We start from the raw sequence: 17089 nt of genomic DNA on the forward strand, positions 1-17089 counted from the left end.
ATTAATCAATTAATTCATTGATTCACATAAAAAATGTATTATTACAACAAAACCCACAGTGTGTCTCTTGTGTTCTCAATTCAAAAAGTCTGAAGAATGCACGTTCGAGAACCGCTAAAAGAACCGAATTTGAAAAAACAATAATAATAATAATAATATTTTGGTTCTAATTCCGTTGTAGTTCCTTCACGATTTCATTAACAATTATTTTAGGTTAATTCATTCATTCATTGATATAAAATATACAGTATCTTATTAAAACAAAACCCATAATGTAAATATTTTAAAATAACTTGTTATATGAACAAGTCTTAATGCATGTTTGATAACCGTAAACAGAACTGAAAGTCGAGAAAATAACTTGGTCCTGGTGTTTGTTTATTTATTTAAATTTCTGTTCCTTAAGAAATCTATTAACAATTATTTTAGATCATTCATTCCTTCATTATAAATACAACTTTTTATAATGCAACCCATAATGCGTATTTTACCCTAACCTGTCATATGAACTATAAGTCTTAAGAATGCACGTTAGATAACCGTAAATGGAACAGAAAGTCGTGTTTTCCATTTATTTTGTACTTTTTTAATGGAAACATACTTGAAATGTTTTCGTCATTTAGGACACAAAAACAACTTGAAATACAAAGCATTTTATTTAATTATATTTAAACCAAATATTCATGTATGGATGTTTGGATCAGGTTTGTAAAAATCACATTCATGTATTTATTTACATATTTATTTATTACTGTTCAAACAACAACAAATAAATATATGAGTCAGATACACCAAAAATAAATAAATCATAAATATATAATAAATAAATAATAAATATATAAATAATAAAATAAATAAATACTGTATATAGATTTTTGTCATTTTTATTAAGTGGCCTCTGAAAGTGAAAACAGATTTCATTTCATTCTAGTAATAAACTCTTTTGGGAATGTATCCAGGTGAGCAAATCCGTTAGCAAATTGTCGCTAGAATGTGCAAATAGAGCAGCCCCACCTTTTGGCTACCGAACTAAGACAAGTTTGTGGTGCAAAGCCAATTCCCAGACAGGAGGTAGGTCAATATTTGGGCAATTATTTACTAGGATTTGCACCTTTGGATACCAGATGTTAAATTTCGCATGCAACATTTAGAAAGTGTTACTCGCTGAACTACAGACAAAGAATACTATTTCATCACATGACTGCAGAGCGATAACACCAAGACAAACGCTATTAAAGACATTAAAGAGATCTTAGACTGAAAAATACATTAAATCAGTATTTTTGCATGCTTTTTTTCAGTAAAAATATCTAAACAACCTAAAAATTAAATACATTTAATACAGTGATTTAGTGTGGTCTATGCTTACAACAAGAAAGAAAAATCTTATTGCTAAATATATTCTCTAAAAATATTATTTGGCAACACTTTATAATAAGGTTGTATTTGTTAACATTATTAAATGCATTAGGTATCATGAACTAATGATGAACAATATATATTCACAGCAAATATTTCTCTTGATTAATGTTCATTTATAAAAATACAATTGTTCATTGTTAGTTCATAATGCATTAATTAATGTTTTATTAACTTTTAATAATTTTATTTTATTATCTGGCATAGTTTTGCTTCTCAAATAAATTTAGCTGGTTTTAGGATGTTTAGATATTTTTTACTAAAAATACAGATCAAGACAATTTGTTGCAGTGTATTAAAGAATACAAAAAATAAAAATCTATGTAATCTAATCTCTTCATTGGGTTTTAGTTTACACAGGAACAAATGCAGCTTAAAAAAATTATAATAATATCCCAGACACTTTCATTTACTTATTTGTTTTTTCTCCAGACAAGTGGTGTTGAGCACAATCCCACCGACGTTCTTGGAGAGTGATGACCCCCTTGTCAGCCCTTTCTCATCTCTACAAGTGCACGGCATTAGCAAAGTGATTTCACACAATGTAAATGTTTTTTCCTCTCTTTTCCCCTCTGTTGGCCCCATCAAGGCAACAACGTTGGATAAAACGAAAATAAATGGAGCCCATTACAAGAATTACTAGTCATTAAAACCAGGGGAAAACCACCGACTGATCCACCTGTCAAGACGGCATATTGAAACAAATTACCCCTGCCTCCATCCTTTATTACCCTTTAATGGGCGTGATGAATTTATGATTCTTTTCATTCATTTATTTGATCCTAACTGCTCTCCTCACGTCTGTCTAGACATTCAACATACCGAAAATTATAGATTTACTATTTTGACAATGACCTTTGTAAGGTTTTTCATTAATGACATTTTCAAGGGGATGAAATGATTCAGTAAATTAAAATAGTGAGATGAAAACACTAACCCCGTTTCTTGAATTCTAAATTAATTTCTATTTTTCTTGTTTTTCTCAAGTCCACCAAAACTATGGTGGCCAGACGTCCCAATTGTAGGAAAAAATATCAAAAAATCTCCCATTCCCCCAACAGTGCCATTTTCCTTATCTGGTCAACCTAACCAAAACAAAAAGCCCAAATCTAGACAGTAAAGCAGCCACTCACTCTGCGGTCATTTGGGCCACCAGGTCAAAAGAAGCAAATCCGGCATTGAGGAAGTTGTCTCTGTAGCGGCTCATCTTGATAGCATCCAGCCAGTCGCTCACAGTGGTGAAGGTGGTGTAGTCAGGCACACAGCGGTCAAGGAGCGGCTGGGAGGCCCTACAGAGAGAGAGAGGAGTGGAGATAAAAAGAGAGAGAGGGTTAGGTCACGCAAGGCCTCCACCACCGAAACCTTACCCCCAAACCCCACACCACTACCACCACCATCACCTCTCCTGGCCTGTAGGGCCGCAACCTGCCACTGTGGCCTACTGGCTGGAGATATGCATTGACCAGCCTGAGAGAACTTTACTGGAAGTAGTTGGTGGTCCCAGAGACAGTTTAGCAGAGATGGACCACTGGTATTGAAATGAATGGGAAAATTGGAATGGGAAACGGATGTAGAAAAGGAAGTCCTGCCTTGGAAAAGAGCCAATCGACTTTTAGCTACAGATATCAACTGTCAGCCAAATCGAGAGTGTGCATGTGCATTAGCTGAACCAGTATGAAAAATAGCATTTTTGAAAGTGTGATCAGTGCTAAAGGTCAATTTATGATACCAGTGTTGTCCGATTTGACTGCTGATTTTAAATATGTCCGTTGATTGTAATCTTGAACAACCGTTTTGGAGATTTTGGTCTTTCCCCATTCAAGTAGACCAGAGTTGTTCTTGTATGCCACTTGTTTATATAGAATATAGCTGCCCAGCCTGCCCGAGATCATTCCAAAGATGGCCGCAGAGTGGACTGACTTGCCTTGATTGGGACTTTGGTGCTCCTCTGCCAGTACATTTACATGCACTTTAAATGTTTGAAAATTGGACCTTTGAAATACTCATCCCTTACAAAAATGAACTGCAGTAAAACTGCAGTCTGATTGCAGTATTATTGCAATATATGTAGTAAAAAGTGCAGTTTTGTGTAGTACAATGATGCTTTACTGCACAATGTCAAACTACTGTACTTACAATGCCTTTTAACTGTAGGAAAGTGGAGAGCCACAGCCTGTCAGACGATTAATATTGTGGAGGATGTGGGTTTATGAAATTTAATATACATTGTAATGAATATGCAACTTATTTGGACCATTGGTACCTCCTACTTGGATTTTGGGAATGTTTTATGTTACTTGGTGGTATTTTAGTGCATTTTTATCTTTATACTGTGAAATGCTTTGTTTGGAAAATATGAATAAAACATAAGTGTTGCATATTTTTTTCTTTTTAATTACTAAATAAATGCATTTTGACAGGAAAAGATGTATATATAGAGACATATTTCAGCATTTTCAAAATCTGATCAACTAACTAAAATTAATGCGATTAATCTCGATTAAATATTTTAATCGACTGACAGTGCTAATGTTTATACATTTATACATTGCCAATTACTTCATGTTTATTTTATAATTTCTTATTTGCTAGTGAATGTTCAATTTGAAATGTAATATACATGTTTAAATGCCTTTAAACCTTTTTAAATGTTTGAATGTCAATACATTGCTGATTAGAAATAACCTGTATTGTGATTGCGTTCAACTTTTAAATAATTTAGGGAAGTACAGCAATGTATTAAATGTAGGAATGCAGAGTGCAGTTCTAGAGAACAACAGTAAAAGTGTGGTAATTTGGACAAAGTATTCCTGCATTTTCCAGTACTGCAGTACAAGTGTGATAATTTGGACAAAGTATTCCTGCAGTTTCCAGTACTGCAGTACAATTGTGGTAATTTGGACAAAGTATTCCTGCAGTTTCCATTACTGTAGTACAAGTGTGGTAAATTGGACAAAGTATTCCTGCATTTTCCATTACTGCAGTACAAGTGTGGTAATTTGGACAATCCTGCAGTTTAGATTACTGCAGTACAAGTGTGGTAATTTGGACAAAGTATTCCTGCATTTTCCAGTACTGCAGTACAAGTGTGGTAATTTGGACAAAGTATTCCTGCATTTTCCAGTACTGCAGTACAAGTGTGGTAATTTGGACAAAGTATTCCTGCATTTTCCAGTACTGCAGTACAAGTGTGGTAATTTGGACAAAGTATTCCTGCATTTTCCAGTACTGCAGTACAAGTGTGGTAATTTGGACAAAGTATTCCTGCATTTTCCATTACTGCAGTACAAGTGTGGTAATTTGGACAAAGTATTTCTGCAGTTTCCCTTACTGCAGTACAAGTGTGGTAATTTGGACAAAGTATTCCTGCAGTTTCCATTACTGCAGTACAAGTGTGGTAATTTGGACAAAGTATTTCTGCATTTTCCATTACTGCAGTACAAGTGTGGTAATTTGGACAAAGTATTTCTGCATTTTCCATTACTGCAGTAAAAGTGTGGTAATTTGGACAAAGTATTTCTGCATTTTCCATTACTGCAGTACAAGTGTGGTAATTTGGACGAAGTATTTCTGCATTTTCCATTACTGTAGTACAAGTGTGGTAATTTGGATGAAGTATTTCTGCATTTTCCATTACTTGGATGAAGTATTTCTGCATTTTCCATTACTGTAGTACAAGTGTGGTAATTTGGACAAAGTATTTCTGCATTTTCCATTACTGCAGTACAAGTGTGGTAATTTGGACAAAGTATTTCTGCATTTTCCATTACTGCAGTACAAGTGTGGTAATTTGGACGAAGTATTCCTGCAGTTATGTTTTGTAAGGGATTGCTTAACGAGTTGCTACGTTTGAGTGCGTTGCAGCTAAAGTAAATATTTCCTCATCTTTTGGTAGCATGATGGAGCATTACTTTCACAATACCCTTGTGAAATGTCATTGTAAACCACCTTCTCTTTAAAAAAAATCTATGGATTTGCAGCATTTTCTGACTCAGCTTATACTCTCGCACGTAGATGCCCTATATTGTGTTGCTTACACACCATGTGATTTACCGAAGTAGAGTCTGTATGTGGTTAAGTAGGTAAATTAACATCCTTAATTAGTCGTGGTAAAACACTACTTTCAAAAAAGCAGTTGTTCTTACCATTTACCTTAACCTTAGCACTAACCCTTGCCCTAAAATCTGAGGGAAATGATTCATAAAAATGCATAAAAATTATGAAAAAATCATATTACGTGGTTCTTGATACGTTACACTGAATTTCGAGGTGAAATTTCCACTCCAGTTAAAATCCAGTTAAATGTTCTCCTAAACAGAATTTTTTTAAGATGAATGCTCTGAGTTTAAAATCAACAAAACCAACTTTGCTACCCTAAACCTTAAACATAATCCTAACCTGTAGAGTCCTAAAAGCAAATGTTGATGAAAAAGGCAATTGCTGAAGCAATCACTTCACTTTTGAGCTTGCAACACTTTCGCCTGACACATCGACTCATACCCCATAGTGTAACTAAATGTAATGTCAGGCACAAAGGCAGCTGTGTTAATCCAGTAAAACCAACAGAGACTATGCCTAATTTATGCCTAGATCTGGCTCTTAATAACCCAACATTACATTCTGGGCAGTGGGGACAGGGAGGCAAAGTCTTGAGAGCACACACTTCTGTCTGCAAGCTCTCTGCTCGGCTGAACCTGGCTGTCTTTTGATGGCATTAGATTAATTAACAATTAAAAGCAGAAGAGAAAAGTTAATAAGTGTGGAACAGTGGCTCTATTGAGGAGAAGGTCTATAGATGGATGGGAAGAGTGATTTTAATAAGCTCCTGCCTTTAGGGCTGAAGGGTTTGTGGTCATTAACCTGGAAGGCAGCTTCTCTTAATAGAGCATTGTTAGAGCTGGCCAGACTCTTACATCTTAGAGAGGTTGACTTTAAATGTAAACATAAAAGCCATATGAGGAAATTGAAAGTTAAACATTCAAAACTAAATTGCCCTAAACAGAAGATTGAGAGCAACTATTATTGTTTAGTAAGTGTAATTGTGGTATAAGGACTGTTTCTGTTTATTTATAACGGTGATTTCTGTGTTAATTTAATTTGGAAGCATTTCCTTTAATAATGGCCATGAATTACAAAATGGTTGTCATGAGTGGGCGATAAAAAAGTGTAAAAAAGTTTACTGGTTAGTAAGTATTATTTCCTAATTGCTTATGCCTCAAAAGTCTAGAAAATGGCTATTATTCCCCACAAACATTGCTTTTGTAACAGTGATATTTTGAAATGTACCTATTTTCCAGAACATTCTAGATAGATTCAGGGCTGAGTAAACGTGGAGTAACTTCTAAAACTTTCTAGAAGTTTCCAGTAATATAAATAGTAGTATAAATAAAGGGGCCTGAAGCCCAACAGTTCAGTTTAGTTCCAGCCGCCTAAGTGGATACATATCTGCATTTTTCTGAGATGGCATCGAGAGGATGTAAGCATCCGGCAGACGCATTTTGCTATGTCTGTGGACAATTTATCAAGATAAGAGCGAAAAGTACTGTGTGGAAGCATCTGCTATGATGTCTGAGGCCTACAAGGCATATTTCGTGGGGGATCAAGATAAACCCTGGGCACCTCATTTCACCTGCGAGCGCTGCAAAAAAACTTGTTGCTCGGAATTTTAAGTTTTAAAATTTGTTAATTTTTTAAATTTTGTTATTGAAAAAATATATAATATATGGAAAATGTTGCAAGAATCTTTTACACATTAGTCATGGGTGAAATAAATGTATTTTTGTAGGATGGTTCAGAGGGGAAAAGAGAGCCATGAAGTTCACTATTCCAAGAATTATGCGGGAACCCACTGACCACTCAAGAAACTGCTACTTCCAAATGTCGGACTGGCAAGACTGCACCTGCTATCACATATCCGGACCTTCATCCATCACCCCGGTGCCACACTGACATAAGCTCCCCTCACCCACTCCTCCGGCGAGAGAGCAGCCGTCTTTAGAAGAGGGCAGCAAGTCAGAGAGCGAGGAAGATGTTGTAGATCCAGATGGCAATTTTATATGTGGAGTTGAGGAGAGAAACCCATACTACAACAACCAAAAAGACCTCAATGACTTGATTAGAGATCTTGGTCTCACCAAGTCCAATGCCAAGCTTTTGACGTCTAGGCTCAAGCAGTGGAACTTGATGGATGAAAGTGTGTAAGTCGCAGATCAGAGGAAGCGTCAACAGCCTTTTTCCAGCTTCTTCGTCAAGATGGGCTCTGCTTCTGCCACAATGTGACCAGTTTGTTTGAGGCAATCAGAATCGCCTGTAACCAGAATGAGTGGCGCCTCTTCATTGACAGCTCATCCAGGAGCCTCAAAGCCGTGCTGCTCCAAAATGATAACAAGTACCCGTCTCTTCCCCTGGATCAATCGGTGCACCTCAAAGAGTATTACAACAGCATCAAGACCTTGCTGGACACCTTGAAGTATGATGAGTACATTTGGGGGCTGATTCATGACAGTGATTTACAGTATAATCGTAAACCTCGAAAAATGACTCCCTTCTAAATCATTTGTAGTCCTTATTGTATTACTTTAGTATAAATACATGTTCATTTGGATTCATATGTTGTTTTTTTCTGACTGTGAATGAAAAGACACAAATTCGCCCGTTTTCTCATTGGAACTAGGTACATTTCAAAATATCACTGTCATGATCACAAAAGCAAAGTTTGTGGGGAATAATAGCCATTTTAACCATTTGAGGCATAAGAAATTAGGAAATAACACTTACTACCCAGGAACAAAAATTGTGTTACTTAATGGCATTATTATAAACTTGATCACCATGAAATATGATTTACATAAAGAGGGGGATCACATTTACATATTAAATGGAATTGATTTACCCGAAACGGAATCCCAACACCTAAATTGTACACACCTAAATTTAGATAACTGCTTAAGTGTTCTGGATTCAATCAGATATACCAAATTAAAATGCTGGTTGTGTCACTTAATGCTGATTTTTAAAAGCCTGTTTTGCAAATGGTTGTGTTGAAAAAGAGGTTAACAGTGTATTTTCAAAATGTTTTCTAATTCGCCAAAAGTATTAATATTGTCTAAATGAACATACGTGTTTCTCTCAGGCCATAAATGCAGTATGTGTGAAACTGTCCTTGGTTAAGTATAGGACTGAATCACATTGCATTAAAGTCATTCCTCTTTCATTAAGTTCGGCAGGGTGGGGGGGGGCACATCTCCATTTCTCCTTTTAAAATCCTGTTACTTGCTAATTAAAACCATTCCTATCTTTGTATTACATTAACTAATTACTCTTCCTCTATCGTCTGATCTTTGTGGATCAGACTTAGTGGCTCCCTCGGTTTCCTAGTTGTCAGCAGCCCTCCTCCAGGATGTTCAGCCCAAAGGCAGACACCCTGAGGTGGGTCAATCCCCCATCAGTGCCCACCTGGAGCTTCTGCTCCACACACAATCTCCTACCAATAACTGCCTGATTCATTAAAAAAAGACAAAAAAAATAAAAAAAAATAAAAAATCTAGAGCAAAAACACTAGTCAATAAACAAATTGTGTTATTTAGTGACTGACATCTGTCATTGACAATCAATTTGATTTATGTGGAAGATGGGAAGACGGCTTATGTGATTAAATATCTTGAACAGAAAAGGATTCTGCAAGTGTACCAAAGCAATCATCTCTGCCAAAATAGTCAATAGCCTCCAAATGTTTCATTGACTGAAGGTCATCTTAATTTCCATAACGTCAGAGTTTCTCAGTTTAGAATATTGTTCGTCAATATAAAATGATCTGAAATCAGTGATCTCCTAATGGCCTTTGGCCTAATACATGTACTTTGAAATGGTGGAAAGAATCAGACTAAATAAGTCGTAAACAGAGAACTGTAGTCATAGTTCACCCAAAAAAATGACAACATTCTGGGCTCTATTTTCATGAGTGCGCAAGTACACTTTTCGTGAAAGCACAAAGCAAAAGAGGGTGTGGGTGGGATCTGGAGTGGGTGGGATTTGTGTTTTCAGTGCAAAATCCAATCTCCGTTCCTGAATTTTCAGTTTGTAAATTCCACCAGCAGAATGAACAACTTTTACAGTGCTTCTTTTTGAAGCATGAAAGCTTTGATTCACATTTACTGTAGGTACATGGAAAAGAGTGTCCGCTACATTCCAAGTACATGATGACAGAATGATCATTTAAAACTGCTTGCTTATTAAAAATCTAACATTCTAACAAGCTAATATGCCTCAGTCCATGAGTGCACTTACCCAGAATGTGTGCTGGTGACCACCTTAAGGCTGGCGGCATTTCGGATAAGTTTGTCCAGGGTGTTGACGATCTGGGAGAACTTGGGTCTCAAGTTTCTTTCTTTCACCCAACAGTCTAGCATGAGTTGGTGCAAGGCAGTAGGGCAGTCCATGGGTGGAGGCAGCCGATAGTCCTGCTCCACTGCGTTGATCACCTGGTGAAGGAAGATTGATAGATTGATGTTAGTCTATGCACAGGTGAGGATAATTAAGACAAAGTAAAAAGACAAGACTCACGTCTTGGTTGCTCATGTCCCAGTATGGGCGCTCGCCGTATGACATCACCTCCCACATGACAATACCATAGCTCCAAACGTCACTGGCTGAAGTGAATTTCCTGTAAGCAATAGCTTCAGGGGCTGTCCAGCGAATTGGGATCTTTCCTCCCTACAGATACAAGATGAAAAGTGTTTTTTTTTTAACCACATTTGAGGGTTTGCAATTGATATTTGCTCATAAAAATGAAAAATATATAGCAATATTGAAAGCCAAGATTGCTTTAAATATTAATGGACCAAGAAGTGATTTGAATGCTGACCAATGAGCTGGTATAGGTTGGGTCTGTTGGATCGTCCTCCAAAAAGCGAGAAAGGCCAAAATCAGACACCTTACACACCAGGTTGCTGTTGACCAGGATGTTACGAGCAGCCAGGTCACGGTGCACATAGTTCATGTCGGACAGATATTTCATGCCAGCTGCAATTCCTCTCAACATACCGACCAGCTGGATGACTGTGAACTGGCCGTCATTTAGCTGTTTGAGAGAGAGACAAGATGTCACAGACTCATTCATAACAGTATCGTCCCTCACTGCTGTCAACGTGTTTTCAACGTTCCAGGATGTGACTCATCAGCCTGCTGATTAATTTCTGAATGTCACAGTTATCAGCTACGCTATCTTTCATAGCCATTCATAGCCAGTTTAGGAGGATGTTTCAATGGGTTAAGTGAAAATATGTCTTTTTATTAAAAAGATGGAGGCAGGAATTTGTGCTAGATTGCAGCGAGGAGGGGATATAATTATCAAACAATTTCATGAAGTAGATCACTTTCTATAAAGTATTACTTGCATTTCTACAAATGTTGTGTGAAAAGAATACAAGTACAGACCTTAAATGATTAGTTCACCACAAAATTAAAATTCTGTCACCATTTACCCTCAAGAAAGTCAAATATGTTTGGAAGGTAAATCATGACATCATTTTTGTGTGAACTATTCTTTTAATGTTTGCATTTATTTATTTATGTTAAAATATTATCTCTGAGCCCAAAATATGCAGAGAAAATTATACGTAAGCCATTTAAACATTGATTCCCCCCAAAAGTGTAAATACTTAGGCTCTGCAGCGCTATCAATAGATTGCTCTATTTGTCTGAGCATCCTGACGTAACAACAATGACTCAACCATGTGCCTGAGTTTGGGGTGGGACTATTTGTTCCTACACCAATGGAAGTGTTTGGGAAGCCTGATTGAAAACAATTGCATTGCAATTCCATTTGGTGACATGAGTGGTGCCAAAATTACACACTTTACTTACTTAACATTAATTACTATGACTTTAAAGAAAAAAATCATTATGGTAATAGGCATCTCTCACCCGGAGAAAGGAATCCAGTGCTCCGTTCTCCATGAACTCAGTTACAATCATAACTGGCCGGCTCTTGGTCACCACCCCTTCCAAACGAATAATGTTGGGATGATCAAACTGGCCCATAATGCTGGCCTCACTCAAGAAGTCTCTCCTCTGGCGTTCGGTGTAGCCTGCCTTCAATGTTTTGATGGCCACAATGATCTCACGGCGTCCAGGGAGCTTGAGGCGCCCACGGCACACCTCTCCAAACTCTCCTGCAGGAGTGGTGGACAGACAAGAAAGAGGAAGAAAGGGTGGAGTGGAGAGAGAGGAGAGGGAAAAGTGGTGGAGTGTGGGAGAGAAAGGGTAGATGGACAGTTACTGGTTAGAATCAAGGAGCCATGGGAAGGCGGGGGGAGACAGCAATAGAAGCCAGGGCTAAAGGTGGAGCTATTGGAGTGTGTCTAGAGAAGGGGTGGGGGTGGCCAGGAATGCTTCAGGAGGCAAAAGCTCTGGGAGGGTTGCAGGGGTTGGGGTTTAGAAAAGTAAATAGGAAGAGTAATGTGTAAAGGGCAGGAAGAGGGAATATTAGGGTCTTGGTGTAGTGAGGGTAGTAGGGCAAGAAGTAGGTGACGACAGAAGCTTGGGATGATTGTAGGACTTGCACCTGGAGTCTAGACCAACGTGTGAGAGAGTGCAACAGAGAAAAAGGTTTAAGAGGGGTTGGGGAAGTACATGTAGGGGTTTGTCACTTTAAAAGCTAGGAAGCAACGGGTTCAGGTAGCAGCTCTGAATGTTAAAGCCTTGCTTCTTTTATTCTGGTAGAGAACTCCTCAACTCCTCGGTCCACTACAACATGGGTTTAAGTCCTACTGAACAAGAATCCTACAATCCTACATTTGTTCTTGGCTCCTAAAATGCTTAGCTTCCAAGACATTTGTGAACCAAACTGTTATGAATAGTATTAAGATCAAGCTGAAATTGACAAAACAAAGGGGAGTTGTATTGAGGGCAGGAATGAGCCATGGAAGGAGAGGTTAAAATCAAGGTTATACTTTGTTTTTCCAAGTGCCATTCCATCTCACACATGGATCCAGCATTCAGCCTTTCAAAGTATACTCTTGACCGTGACCCTGTATGGAGACTTTTAATTCATGTACACTATTTTTATCACATCCAATGGCAGGCTTGTACACTGACGACTTGCAAAGACACGGACTGCTCACGTGTAAAAAAACTAGGTTGCAAGCATTCAGTTTGCGCCTTCTGTGCTGATGATGGAATTTGTACCGGCACGCAGAAAACTGAAGTATACTGTGGCCTTAACAGGTCAAGAGGACAATTTTTTGTCCGGGAGGTACCATCACCCTTAGGGTAAGCTTGGTAAGTGGACAGAGGGCAGTAGCAGAAATAGTAGCTCTATAGTTAGCTCTAAAGAAAACCTCAGGAGCTCCCTCTTGTAAGTAAAGCTGTTAGAGATGTTGGTAAGTTGCTAGGGGGTCGGGTTTCAAGTACCGCTTGGAGTGAAGTCCTCTAAAGGTATGGCCTGGGTGTGCCTAGCTGTCTTCCCCCTGTTGCTCAGGAGCTTGTGTTGTTGGTTACCTGCGCCGATGACCTCCTCGATTTTCACGCAGGAAACGTCAATCTCTTTGGCGAACTCGTGGACAGCCTCATTAGGGTCCTCATATGTGAAGGGGTCAATGTAGACCTTCATTCCCGGAGTGACTATAGGGGATTCAATAGTGTGAATAGCCATATGAATCGCACTGCTTTAATACGCCACTGTATCTCAATCATACGTTGGGGCAGTTCACACCAAACACATTTTTGCATCCATATGGACTGTTTTCAATTGTTTTTCTATTAAACATGCTCAAGATGGATGAATTTGAGGAGCGCCATGATTTTTAGAAGATATTTAAAGCAAAAATAATATGTCTAACTTATTTTCAGTGCAAGAATGCATTCAGTCTTAACAGCCCTAAATTATTGTGATCACATGTGCCTGCTGAAAAGACCAGTTTAGACAAGCATAAATTTCCATGCTGTCCAAGTTGGTTTGCTGGTGGATTAGCTGGTGGACCAGCATTGCCATGCAGTTCAACAGCAGAACTTAGTTGGTAACGCTTGTTGTCCAAGGAAGTCTTGCTTATTTAGCTAGCTAAAAAGCCAGGTGGGTACACCATCAAACCAGCAAAACTGAATATGCTGGTTTCTTCAGCAGGGGTAGTGTATACAAAGTCAGAATATGGCAAGTTAAATCTTTAGAAACTTACTGTATTGTTGCAATTTCTCTGTGTATTCTGATTCTGAGCCATTGCGTTGCTTTCTGTGAAGCAAAGACAATAAAATCAGTCACAAGAGGTTGATGATTTCCTAATACATTGTAGCAGAATAGGTATTTTGAAAAGGACCTGCATTTTTCCCTGTCAGCTCCTTCAGGGACACATTAAGGTCGATTAAAGGAGGGGAAAGATATGAAAATTAACAGAACAACTGTTTCAGACTCAAAAAACAGAATCATAAAAACAACAGAGGAAGGCCTAAAACAACAGCGACAGTCTCAGCTACTGTGCTCCTGTTAAATGTGCAGGAATCTTTGCTCTCAAATTATTCATTATTCCACATAATTCACTATCCTCTCCTAATTCCTTCCTCCACACTTTCTCCACTATCAGTCTATTAAATGCAGTGCAATTTCAACAAACCCAACCCCCCTCCTGGAACATGTTAATGTAGTCCCTTTGTTGTCTAACTAGTAACCGGGCCAATAATACCCGCTGGTAATTTGTATCTCATTTCCAATTCAAACGCAGTTTTGCAATATGCCAAGGCCTACATTTTTTAAATTGCAGACAAGTTAAGATACCAAGACGCTGTGCTGATTAGAAAGACATAGAGTGGAAATTGAGAATTTCTGCATGATAAGGGTTTAAATACACAGCTACCTTGCCCTCAACTATGTCAATGGGACGGTGGCTAGAAGATGAAGCGTTCCTGTGCCAGTGATCGACAAACTGCAGGAATGCAATGTAGGGCACATGTAAATCTGAGGCTAGTGGCTACAATTTACATGAATGAAAGCCCAGAATGAATCTGCTTAAATATGCCTGACACAGCATCCATTTTTTTGTTCTATGGGTTCTCAAATACAAAGGCTAAATCTAGGGGAAAGAAAGCTTACTTACATTTTGTACACTTAAGTTACAATTAAAAATGCACGATGCTAGATTTCACTAGCTAGCTCTAACCAAACTTGAAAATAAATGGCAATTTAAAGCAAAGTCATTTATTCATTTTTAAGAGAGGTTATAGTGTCAAAATAGTATTTGTTGTAACTCTATAAGTAATAGTGCTGTTTCATAGATATATTTTGGCGTATTCCCTCTGCATTAGGTGAAATCCATTTGGAAAAGAAAAAAAACATTACTTAAGTAGGTCAATTAAAAGTTGAACTCTGTACCTGAGGCAGACTATGGCAATGACAACAACAACAATGATGAAGACCAGCCCAGCCGTGAGGGAGCCCACAATGAGAGGCAGCTGCTCCTGTAGACTCTTGTCTGAGTCGGCTGTGTGCATGTAAAAAATCCATATAGATACCATAAGACACATTCAGGATAAGGGAAAATAATTGCTCAGATCTTGTTATAACATCTTGCATGGATGCTTGACATGTTTTGAAAAGACACTGTAATGTGGTCAAATTTAAATATAGGGTATTTTACATACCCTGGTGGTTGGTGCTAAGGTCAGCAGGGCTGCTGTAGCGGCCATACCCTGCAACCGTTCGGGCTCGAACCTGCACCACATATGACGTGCCAGCTTTTAAACCCTCAATGCGTGCAGAGCTACGCTGGGCTGTCATGGTGTGGGCAATAGCTTCTCCCTGGTCCTAGAGGAACAGTGATAAAACAAGCCATATAAAACCAGCCAGCATCCAAACACGAGTGTGTTGCAGCTCCAGTTTAATCTGTCAGTACAACACATCAAACATGCAGCAGATATGCTCGACCCTTTCTTCTCCCCTATGCAAATCCTCTTGCCTCCATCCCTGCCAAGCACTGGCTGCCTCGCGTTATCTGCGCTCAAAAGAAGTGGATGAATTGAGGAAGGAGTGAGGGAGGAGGGTGTTAGGGTACGAGAGAGAGAGAGGACGGGCTGACACTGTTGTCAGGATGAAAGATTATGTATAGAGCGGAGGATGACAGTGGAGGAATTGTGATTGAATGTCCTTTGCTTCATTGATTTACACTGGCTCTCACCTTCTCATGGTATTTAATCTCGTAATCCAAGATGATGCCATTTGGTTTTTCAGGGGGAAGCCAGGAGAGACTCATGGTGTTTGCTGACGCCCCCATCAGGTGGACAGTAGGAACTGCGGAAGGAGCTATATAAAGAAAATGAGAAAAGTCATGTTATAATAAAAGCTGCATTTCTATTTTATTTTTTATTATTATTTATTTATTTTTGCACATTGAAAGACTTCTTTGGTTCAGGATTACCAACAACCGGCTTTGAAGCATGCTTGCATGCATAAAATGGAAGTTGCTCATAGTTTAGGGCACTTTTGATATTGGGTTCTGTTTGAAGCATTCTGTTTTATTCTTGTGAATATTGCCGTGACAGACAGACAGACAGGAAGGCTTACTATCTGGCAGATCCAGTCCACACCTCTTACCACACAAACAGCAAATATGTTTATAGCTACACACACCCACATGGACACAACATGCACTATGACAATGAAGCACATTTCCTCACCATTTTCTCATTACCATAAATAAAGTAAATAAATAAAAGAATTAACTAATCTCATTACTGTAACATGAGAAACAACTGATATTTTATTGAAATTGTAAGTATTTGAACATGATGGTTGTATTTGTTGCACTGTCTAATTTGTTCAATAATATACAGAATGTATTTAATGCCATAGTTTATTCTCATTTAATTTGGAAAATACAGCATTTTTACTATAATACAGAACAAAAATACAGTGTAAAAATGATGTCATATAAGAAGACAATTAAGAATATTTAACTGGGAATGTAAATTGGGAATAAACAAAAGAAGAACTGAAATGTGAGATGTTCAGATGTATTACGGTAATAAAAATATAATAAAAAATTAAAAAAGTAATGTGCTTAATTTTCAAGAAAATAATATCATCATGCAAAAAGTCCTAATGGTCCAGAAATTGGCTCCATTGTCTTTAAGCAATTTTGCAGTGGTCTCTTAATTTTTTAATGTGCAAAATTAGAAGTTTCCCTGGATTTAATAATTATATATTTTTTTTATTTTGGCATCATTCTGAGTGAATTCTAGAGACTGTTTTGTGTGTAAATCCCAGAAATACTCAAACCAGCCCATCTGGCACAATGCATGTCGCAACAATCGCAACAATCATCCATGCGATTATCTAATCAGCCAATCATGTGGCAGCAGTGCAGTGCATTAAATCATGCAGATGCGGGTCAGGAGCTTCAGTTAATGTTCACATCAACCATCAGAATGGTGATAAAATGTGACCTTAATGATTTGGACTGTGGCATGATTGTTGGTTTGAGTATTTCTGGGATTTTCACACACAACAGTCTCTAGAGTTTACTCAGAATGGTGCCAAAAACAAAAAAAACATCCAGTGAGCGGCAGTCCTGAGGATGGAAATGTCTTGTTGATGAGAGAGATCCACATAGAATGGTCGGACTGGTTCGAACTGACAAAGTCTACGGTAACTCAGTTGTACAGTATAACTTTATTATTATATTAT

General features: G+C 38.1%; 1 protein-coding gene across 6 annotated transcripts in view; it reads right to left on the reverse strand.

Moving 5' to 3' along the window:
- The window catches only part of LOC127639523 (ephrin type-B receptor 3-like), a 76019-nt gene that overhangs the window by 3824 nt on the left and 55106 nt on the right, over positions 1-17089 (reverse strand). The window contains exons 6-15 of one of the 6 annotated variants that reach the window (XM_052121570.1): positions 15582-15706; positions 15049-15211; positions 14780-14888; positions 13593-13645; positions 12919-13041; positions 11344-11591; positions 10283-10498; positions 9982-10131; positions 9706-9899; positions 2553-2708 (exon numbers count right to left, since the gene is read on the reverse strand). In XM_052121570.1, coding sequence (XP_051977530.1) covers positions 2553-2708; positions 9706-9899; positions 9982-10131; positions 10283-10498; positions 11344-11591; positions 12919-13041; positions 13593-13645; positions 14780-14888; positions 15049-15211; positions 15582-15706 — 1537 coding nt within the window. Of the gene's footprint in view, positions 1-2552; positions 2709-9705; positions 9900-9981; positions 10132-10282; positions 10499-11343; positions 11592-12831; positions 13054-13592; positions 13646-14779; positions 14889-15048; positions 15212-15581; positions 15707-17089 lie in introns of all 6 variants that reach the window. The other 5 variants (XM_052121568.1, XM_052121569.1, XM_052121567.1 and 2 more) reach the window with 5 other exon arrangements.

The sequence above is a fragment of the Xyrauchen texanus genome, chromosome 48, assembly GCF_025860055.1.
Source record: "Xyrauchen texanus isolate HMW12.3.18 chromosome 48, RBS_HiC_50CHRs, whole genome shotgun sequence".
Taxonomy (NCBI): domain Eukaryota; kingdom Metazoa; phylum Chordata; class Actinopteri; order Cypriniformes; family Catostomidae; genus Xyrauchen; species Xyrauchen texanus.